Source organism: Hydractinia symbiolongicarpus, chromosome 13 (genome assembly GCF_029227915.1).
Source record: "Hydractinia symbiolongicarpus strain clone_291-10 chromosome 13, HSymV2.1, whole genome shotgun sequence".
Lineage (NCBI taxonomy): Eukaryota > Metazoa > Cnidaria > Hydrozoa > Anthoathecata > Hydractiniidae > Hydractinia > Hydractinia symbiolongicarpus.
In genome coordinates this window covers 21,977,925-21,988,342 of record NC_079887.1, presented here as the reverse complement: position 1 = coordinate 21,988,342, position 10,418 = coordinate 21,977,925, and the positions used below count along the sequence as shown (strand labels likewise).

Sequence of the window (10,418 nt, the reverse complement as noted above, 5' to 3'; positions counted from 1 at the left end):
AGAGTTATCTGTCAACAAAATGCTCATTTCTGTCGACCTAACCACTATTTTAGGTTACAAGTTCGGCAAACAATTAAAATGTTCTCAAAAAAGGCATTTTTAATTTTTTACATGTGAATATTCACATGTGAAAAATTAAAGTTCGAAAATGAAAGATAAAGAAAGAGGACATCATAGGATGAAAAAACTCAAATAGTGATTTTCATCACAAACGATTTCTTTCCTATACACACACACATTCCTTTACACACACATACAAATTTTTCGCCAGGAAATGAAGAAGTCTGGAACTGGCTACATTTTTTGCTTTGCTTTCGCATCACACAAAATAAAAAAGTCATTCTCATTTTTTTTCAATTGTGTTGCTTTCTATGTCTTGTCGGTGCGGTAACTTCTGTTTTTTTTTTTTGCTGATAACTTATTTCCGTCAGCTTAAGAAAAAAAAAAAAAAAAACGACAAAGAAGAAGAGTGCAATTGCTTAAAATATTTTGATAAAAATACCAAATACATGTGTGCGTTTTTTTTTGCAGAGGTTCTATATATGTTATATGTTATGAATACAAAGTAAGCCCATGTAAACACAAGAATATAAATTATTTAAAACTTCTACCATTAAATGAAAAAGAAAGGATTAGAAGAACCAAAAGAAAACTCGTTAAATAAACCATAGCTACGCTTGTTTAACGAAAATAGCTATCTTTATGATTTTTTATAAAACAAAACAAATCACATATTTTTCACTTTGAACTTATATTTGCATTGGAATGCTGTTTTTCGTATTTTATAGATTAATTCGACCATGATACGCGATTGTGATGGAGCAATATTTAAATTAAAACGACTACAAGAACGAATCATTCGCTAGGTTAGATATGTACATCGTATAGATGACGTGCGTATTGTGTACGCTAAACTTTTTGGTTACATCTCCCAACCCTAGATGGTTGTTCTGCTAAATTTGTACGATCAAAGTATGCAACAAGCCGACACTTCCACAAGAATGTTTCATTTCCAAAATGTTTTGTTTTCTTTCGTCCTTCCCTTATGAGCGCAACAAATTAAAATATTTTGACAATAATGAATTGTATATTGCTTATAATTTGTTATAATTGCAAAATGTTGAGTAGTTTAAAGTTTTTAAAAATGATTTAGTTGAGACACGTTCGAGTGACGTCTACATGAAGACCTCGAAGCATCGACATAGCTGTTCAGCAAAAGTAAAAAATTGAATTCATTTCACTTCATTTATTTCATTTCATAATTTTTCTTTTTCTTGCTTTAATTTTTCCTTTAGGGAGCAAGCCACGATAGCAAACTGAATGACATGGCAAAAACATCATCTTTTCTGCCATATTCTGTGAGGGTAAAACAATTTATTTATGCAATATTGCAGCAGTTAAACTATCCAAAACGTCAAGGACGATTCAGGTGTCTATTTTTTATACTTTTTAGAGTGCTACCACTCGAAAAAAAATCAGCAGCCCCTCATTGACACGCAATCCTTGCATAAGGTAATTAATACTCATATTAAAAAAGAAAGGTCTTGCTTTTCACTGTCAAAAAATAAAACGTACAACCGAAATTGAGCTGTTGATGAATGATGAATTTTTAATTGCGTTTAATAGCAGATGGAAATGTCGTTTTTACGGTTTGGTTCTTGTACAAATATTTCTAGTTGTTCGTTACGCTCTTTTCGTTGTTCGTTACAAATTATTCATTGTTCGTTACGTTTTTTTCTTGTTCGTTACGTTTTTTTCTTGATCGTTACATTTTATCTGTTGTTCGTTATTTCCTTATTTTTCCTTGTAGGAAAATGCCAACAAAAGCGTTAGTTAGTCCATACACGCAAAATAGTAGTTTGTTAAAGAAATGCACCCAAAAATGCTGTCGTAAACATGACGTCAATGCTTTAGAAAAATGCTACAAGCGTGTATGCAAAGTAAGTTTAATCCACACATTTTTGCAGCCTCTGTGTCTCCTTGACATTTCGTTGTCGGCTTGAAATCGTTGTGTCTCCTTAGAACCCCTGCGTCTGCTTGGAACCCCTGTGTCTGCTTGGAGCCCCTGTGTCTTCTCGAAATCCCTGCGTCTACACAGAATTTTGTATCTTTTGAAACCCTTGTGAGCATGGAATCCCAACGATAGCTTGGGACCCCTGTATCTGCTCGAAAAGTGTTTTCGTATTACAGTAAAACCCCCTTATGGCTCACATTTATTTTAGCGGACAACTCTCTACAACGGACACTTTTTACGGGATTGGATAAACTGTTAGCAAAGTATCTCTCTATAAAGGACATGGTTTTAAGATCCAAACTTACATTATCCCATAAAACTGTCCCCTCTACAGCAGACACGCAAAATAATGGACACAATTCTTGTAAAAGAAAGTTTGCCTTTCCAAAAATTCTCCTATTGACAAACTTTACGGTCGATTTAATTATAGCATGACGTTTCAGAGCAGTTTTCTGAAGCAATACAAGGGTAATTTAGTAAGAACCGTGTAGCGGACACTTTGCTATAGCTGGCATATCATTGAGGTTCGCTATGGCGAAGTTCTACTGATTTGTGTTTGTACAACATTCAGTTTTTGTACCAGCGCCCAATATATCAGTGAATATTTTACTTTCTTGCTTTATATATTTGTCGGAATAATCTAATCTTTTACGATCATATTGAGTATTTAAGTATTTAAAAACCCAAAACGTGATATTTGCCCCGTTATCATTAACCTGATTTGTAATATTTAGGACGATGTATCGGCATTCCGATTGCTTTTCCGCAACCAAAATCAGTTTGGGAAAGAAAAAATTATATTGCAAGTGAAACCGGACAATATGCGACATCAAAATATATTACTGAAAAAACAAATCAACCCAAATTCATTTCCGCCAAAAAAGTAAGTTATCATGTACTTACGAGTTCTTTTTGATTTTTGTGTGCAATACTGCAGCGATTGGTGTCTTTAATGGCTTCATATATCTCCAGCGCTTGTTTACACGCTAAAAAATTGATAAAGATCAAAATTTATTATAAATTCCATAATTTAGACCTCCTTATGTACCTGCTTCGTTTTCAAATGGCGCGAAAAAAAAGAAAATTACTGCACGCTTTATCAAAGGAAAGGAAAAATCTTCAGTCAAGAATGAAAAGTTTCAAACCTTAACAGCTAATCATCTGGTGGATGACCGTAATAAACCAACAAGGAGACTCAGCCATCAAAGGAGTGACAGTAGCCTCGAACATTTAAATTCCATCGATAAGAAGGTTGGTAAAGGGAGTGAAAAAATGAAAAATAGCGTCGATCCTAAGATTTTTGATGAAATCAATCAGGAAATACTTCGCAAAGGAACAGTAGACGAAGAACTAATTAACGTACCAAACTCTGGTGATTTTTTTACCGACTCGAGATGCTCGTCCTCGGCCTCTCGAATTATCGAAAATCACATTAAAGGACATGTCAAATCTGACAGCACACGTTTCGACGTAGATTGGAATTCAACGTCGAACGAAAGCCGAAACTCGCAAGTTTCCGACGAAAACATTGCAGCGTCAGGCGCTTTTATAAAATGCGAGATTGACATGCATGTTGTGGATGAGAACGGCGAAATGAATAAGCCAGAAGTTTTCATACCAGGTAGGACTTTTTATATGATGCATTTTATGCGTTGAAATAATAATTTCCATGATTCTACGCGTTTTTTTTACGTTTTTTAAAAGCAATATTTTATAAACAAAATGAGGCTTAAAACCTTCAAAAACTTACAAGTAACAACCATCATGAAATGAGTGAAAAATGAAAAAATAAAATATAATAAAAAAGTGCGAAAAAGAAACAGGAAATATAAAAATAAGTTTAGGATTTTCTTTTTAGTATTAGTCACGTAATGCGAAAACGTGATTTCAATCAATTTTTATTCTGCTTATTCTGCTTTTTATTCTGCAAGAGCTTAGCCTGTAAAACCTAGACACGTAAGCAACGCCAAGCCTCGGTCAAAAGTTTGTATTGCTTTTAAAAATAGGCGTGCACAAACAAAATGTCCTGTTGATTTTCGTGAAGCACAAACAACATCGTCAGCATCTTTATCAATTAGACATGAACTTTTATCTTTAAAAAAACTGCTAAAAAAAGAAATATGTCCTACATGTTTGTCATATTCAAATTTTACTAAACAGAATTTTTAAAACTTTTTTTTGGCGAACATAATTAGGTGAATTCCTCCATTTTCTTGCATACGTTAATATCACCAACAAAATTATTTTTTTATTAGAACCTAGAAAACAGCCTGTCATTTGGCCGAAAGAATACTTTAAAAACACGTCAACTAAAAATGGTTGATGTTTGCTGAGTAAGGAAGTATGTTAGTAGATAAAGGGAAGTTTTAATGTCCTTAGGAATTCCATCTTAACGTCTGGCTTTTTCTTCCCTCAGACTGTAACTATGTTACCTGTTATTACCAGCAGACATACGTATAGCATTTCTTTAACTTTCTTGCCTGTCACTAAACCGGTTAGCGGTCAGTGTAGGGCACCTAATGACCAGGAACACTAAGCGTGCATCGAAGTCGTGATTTGAAGCTGGAATCTTATGATTACAAGTTAAAATTTGCTAAGTAGCTAAACAATATTTAAGACAAAGTGCGTCAAATAAATTAGTTATTTAAAAGTATTAGACATATTCAAGCATAAAATAACCTACGGTATGCTATAAAAATAGAGAAATTGATTTGTATTTCTTCTGTACAAACTTTTGCACTTTTTTCATGTAGATACTGATCATAAATCTGAAGAAGAAACAGCAACAACCAACGTATGTTTTCGTTTATTTACACAATTAACGGGCCTGAGTGTTTGTTTTAGGCTTTTTATATCAAGGAAGTGCCACATTTCGGCAATCATTTTGGTCAGCGTTTTATCAGATCGGCGGGCGTTTCAGCGGACATTTTGGTGCTGCTACACAACGTCGGTGGTCATTTTAGCCGTTGTTTGCGTGATCCGGCGGTTTTTTAGGCCGGAGTATCAATAAGCGAGGTGTTCGTGGTATAATAAAGTCCGGGAGTGTCCTTCTCGGAGTGCCATTATGAAATTAGGCCTTCTCACTAGCATGAAATTTCTTAAACATACGTTAAAAAATGTGCTGCGTTTAAGGTTGCATTAAAAACATGCTTTACGCTGGTGCCTTTCAGATAAGCAAGTTTTGTATGATAAGTTTCTATAGAGCATCATTTTGCGCAGTTGTGATTACATGAATGGACGAAGTAGACAAAATGCCGCTAGTTCAGAGATTTTTATGTTTCAGCGATAAAAAAAAGCTCCCTCGCAAAGTTTAATGAGTTCAACTTTGCGAGGGAGCTTTTGAGTAATAGCCAATTTAATCACTTGAAAATAAAATGACTACATCACATTTTACTACGTTTGGGACAATAGACCTTACCCGAATTTCCTAATTATGTCAAACTCACAAAAAGAGGTCGATATTAAAAATGATTCTTATCCCTAAGTCCCTTAGCAAAAAGTAAAACAAATTACCTTATTTCGTAAATATTTCTGTTCGTTAAGTGCCTCAATTGCGAGCTGAAAGTTACGGTTAACCCTTTTATATAGCTTCGTTTTTAAAATAATCATTTTCTTCAAAACTAAATAAAATCCAATCAAAATATTATATTGCTTTAAAAACTTTAGTTTTGTCATGATAATTTGATATTCTATCTAAATATCCTAATTTAAAGAGCACAAAACTATTAAACATTTTGGATGACGTCATAATTATTATAATTTATAACTTCAGGAAAGGTATATTAAAACAAAATAGCATGTGAATTTAAAAATAGCATGTGAATTTGTGCCTGTTGCACGTCGCTTTTTTCGCGAACAGACAGTGATATACGGCTATTATTAAGGAGACTAGTTGCTAGCCCGTGGAAAAATCCACGGGTTCGCACGTCCTTTAAATTTACCCGTGGCAACAAAGTGGATAAAAATATATCGCATTTCCGTAGCACGATTTTCTAACTCAGCGGGGGGGTCTGCGCAGAGACAGACAAAATACGGCTATTATTAAAGAGACTAGTAGCCCGTTAAAAAATCTACGGGTTCGTCCGTCCTTTATATATAGCATTTTGTGTTTTCGTAACAAGACTTTTTCCTCGCGCACAAACAGACAGACGGAATACGGTTATTATTAAAGAGATGTAAGCAAAGTTGCAAACTTTTCTCTTTTTCACCTCTTTTGGGCTGGTGTGGCAATTTCTTTTTATAAGGAGATTGGAAAGCATTCTAAGTGCAAAATGTTTCTGTTAGTGCATTACAAGCTTCTGAACCTATGCATTGTTATTACTTTGTTTTTGCAAAAGTTACTTTTAACTAGTTGTGTAAAATATTCCTTAACAACATGGATTTATTTTCGCAGCGTCTGACAAAGGACAATTCTTTCGCAGGCGCAAAAACACTTCGCGAGCGCAAAGTTTTAATTTTTTCTTTATAATACTGAACACAACGTCATTGACGGGGTGCTTTAAGGTCTTAAATTTTCCAGCTTTCCATTTTTATACCGATCAGCGAGAAAATAAATTAACTCGCTGTATATATTTAATTGAAATCTATTATACGTTTTTATGTATAAGAATATCAAAGTTCTAACCAAGCTGGTCATTATTCTTTATTTCACAAGCAATAGAACTATGGTTTATAACAGAAGCATCATAGCCCGTTAGCATCATATTCTTATATAGCATATTCTTATTAAAATAAAGCGTGTAGGTGTACACTATTCTCACTTTATTTAAAGCTTTTCTACCCAAGCGCATGGTTTTCCTCGCTGCACTTTTTAGCAATCCTTACCCTCATCCAGATGATCACCCTTTATTTATTTTGGTCATGATGTATCAAATCACTTTTACAAAAGTTTGAGTTGCTTTTTTGTTATCAGGTTAAAAAATTAGGTCTAAATAGAAAAATAGAGATTATTAAAAAGTGAGAAGTAAATACCGTGAGGCATCATAATTTTGGAATCCTTTCCTCAAAGAATTTTTATTTGTAAATATCGCTGGTCGCCCGATTAGCTGCTTTAAATTTGCGTATCTTAATGGCTACATGCACGCCTTAAATTTTTATTTTTGTCCGGTTACGTATCTCAGCATTTTTACAATACAGTAAAACGCCAGAATTCATCCAAGTAGTATTTGGTATTTTTTTAGTACAAAAGAATAAAGAAAGTCGATTCTTTTGTGCAGAAAACAGAAATACCAATCTGGGCAGACTAACGAAAAGACAAATATGCAGAACCTATTCTAAAAGATCTCAATTTAATGAATATTATGTGGTGCAAAATATTTCTGTTAGTGTATTACAAGCTTCTGAACCTACATATTATTAACATTTTGATTTTGCAAAAGGTATTTTTAATTAGTTGTGAAAAATATTCATTAACGATATGGATTTACTTTCGCGGTGTCTGACAGAGGACAATTCTTTCGCGGGCGCAAAAACACTTCGAGGACGCCAAAACACTTCACGAGCGCAAAAATTTTCTTTAAAATACCGAACACGACGTCATTGACCGGGTGTTTTAAGGTCTTAAATTTTCCAGCTTCCCATTTTTATACCAATCAGCGACAAAATAAATTAACTCGCTGTATATATTTAATTGAAATCTATTATACGTTTTTATGTATAAGAATATCAAAGTTCTAACCAAGCTGGTCATTATTCTTTATTTCTCAAGCAATAGAACTATGGTTTATAACAGAAGCATCATAGCCCGTTAGCATCATATTCTTATATAGCATATTCTTATTAAAATAAAGCGTGTAGGTGTACACTATTCTCACTTTATTTAAAGCTTTTCTACCCAAGCGCATGGTTTTCCTCGCTGCACTTTTTAGCAATCCTTACTCTCATCCAGATGATCACCCTTTATTTATTTTGGTCATGATGTATCAAATCACTTTTACAAAAGTTTGAGTTGCTTTTTTGTTATCAGGTTAAAAAATTAGGTCTAAATAGAAAAATAGAGATTATTAAAAAGTGAGAAGTAAATACCGTGAGGCATCATAATTTTGAAATCGTTTTCTCAAAGAATTTTTATTTGTAAATATCGCTGGTCGCCCATTTAGCTGCTTTAAATTTGCGTAACTTAATGGCTACATGCACGCCTTAAATTTTTACTTTGTCCTAAAAGTTTTTTTCGGCAACCGACCGGAGTCATTTAATAGGTTTCAAAACCTAGCATAATTTGTGGTCACAGATTGAGTAGGATATACCACTTCGGTTTTTTCAAGTGTAAATTGAACAACAAAATTGGGTGTGTCACCATTGTGAAAGTATTGTGGCTGCACCTTTTTAATAGCGAGACCGTTAATGCAGCTTTTACATGTTGTTATTTTTAGGGTGATTGTTCACCAGCAAGATTAAGCAGGCGTGAAGAACTCGTCAAACTGCTTAATGAATGTTCCGAAATAGCAAAAGAAATAAAAGACTTAAAATTGCAATCTTGAAACAGCTTTCGACACTAAACATATGCTCCGAAACTACTCTACAGCTCAAAGAAGAACAAATAAAGTTAATCACATGTAAAGACGAGCTCCTGTACTTGTCTTCTTACTTCAGTAGAACTTGCTTTCATCTACATACTTATCAATCTTTGTGTTGAAATACCTACTAAAACACCAAAAGGGAGTGTAAATGTTGTGGTATATTAAGTACTACTTTAGCCGCGGAAGAAACTGTCGCAAGCGACTTTTTTAAGGTTTTGCAGATGTAACAATAAGATTCCCAGAATGTCACACTATTTATTTTGTTTCAATAAAATATTGTCAATCCAATTCAATGTCAATTTGTAATTGTTTATGTGTCGGTGTTTCGCGTATATCTTAAAAACGTTTGTATAACTCGATTTACTTATACCGTAATGATCCAAACAAGCGCCCCGGGCGCTTATTAAATTTTTGGATCTTTTGCATGGGCGCTTAATCGAAGGGGTCGCTTAAAAATTGCTGGGCGCTTATAAATTTTTCCTAATTTTGTACAAATTAAAGGCAACGGTAATTTTCAATTTTGGAGTTAAAATACAGAAAGAAAGGATTGCATAGGAAACTCCTTATTTTTGTGTTATAGAAAAGATATAAAATATGTTTTTTTATTCTCAATATAAGAAAGTAAAATTTTCAAATAAGCGCCCAGTTTCTCAAGGTAGTGTTTGATTAAGCACCCCCTTTTATCAGATGGGCGGCGCTTAATAAGTGCTGGGCGCTTATTGAACTTTGAGGAAATTACCTGGGCGCTTAATCGAGGGGGGGGGGACGCCTAAAAAATGCTTGGCGCTTAATCAGATCATTGCAGTAACTGATCAAAATGGATCTTTCAAGACAATATTTTTTTCCAAAACGTAATAAAATTTAATATGTCTGGCGTATGCTGATAAAATGCACAGTTAATCGATATTTTTATCTGGCATAACTTATGGAATGTTTTTTTAATCAGTAACTTGGTTTTGCATGTACATATATGTTCCTGTTAATTAATTTCGCCATTTGACATTTTTATACGACGTTCCTGATAATGCTGATCTGATTTTCTAATATTGATTAAGGTTGTTGTAAAACGTGTGTTTAAACTGTGTGAAATTATTTGTAATTAATTTTCAGTGCATATTTTAGTTGTCTGATATGAAAGCAGTTGCGTTTAAAGCTTAGATCACTTGAATGTAGTGCAAATACTAGCAAGTCAAAACTGATAGTTGTGAGAGAAATCGTCTAAATGGCTAGCAATAGCGATTTAAATTCTATTGGTTACCCTCAACGAAGTATAGCTGGCTAGCTAGTTAGCTAGCTACCCTGTCCATTACAATCCAATCATTTTACATGTTCACATCAGCTCCTGAAACCTAAAGAGATTGTAGATTGCTAAAGCTGTGTTGATATAACACTTAAATAAGATTACCAACTAGCCAAAATTTGCTTTTTTTAAAAAACTTGTAAGTTTCTAAAGTCACGAGGTATCAAACACCGCCTTTTTTACGTAAAAAAACGTGGTATAACACAGTGAGTAATTTAAAGGGAGACATTGTCAGCACCGAAAATAAACAGTTAAATTTTATCCTTAAGCTTCCGCTAGCCATCGTCCTTCACTTGGTTATTACTAAAGTAATAACCAAGTGAAGGACGTTACATCAGGACATCTATGAAGGATTCGTATTCCGTTCAGTATTTCTTCAAAAAAACACGTTTGTTTTTTATATATATACGACAACAGCTAATATGGCTGCTTGACCTTCGAGCTTCTTTTCCAACTGGTTCTCTTGAAAATTATGCAGATAAATTATTTCGAAGGCGAGGGTGAGCCCCTGAGAGCCATTTAAAGAATAAACTTTAGCGGAATTCAGTGGAGAACCTAAATATTTTCTTAATCCTTTACAACAAGA

General features: G+C 33.9%; 1 protein-coding gene across 1 annotated transcript; it reads left to right on the top strand.

Moving 5' to 3' along the window:
• The first annotated feature begins 424 nt into the window (after positions 1 to 424).
• Positions 425 to 8,815, top strand: LOC130623722 (uncharacterized). Its single transcript, XM_057439235.1, has 9 exons — positions 425 to 866; positions 1,154 to 1,218; positions 1,296 to 1,364; positions 1,454 to 1,512; positions 1,811 to 1,940; positions 2,749 to 2,897; positions 3,049 to 3,635; positions 4,768 to 4,808; positions 8,386 to 8,815. The coding sequence occupies exons 2-9, from the start codon at positions 1,180 to 1,182 to the stop codon at positions 8,491 to 8,493; spliced, it is 1,182 nt and encodes a 393-aa protein (XP_057295218.1). The 5' UTR covers positions 425 to 866; positions 1,154 to 1,179; the 3' UTR covers positions 8,494 to 8,815.
• The last annotated feature ends 1,603 nt before the right edge of the window (positions 8,816 to 10,418 follow it).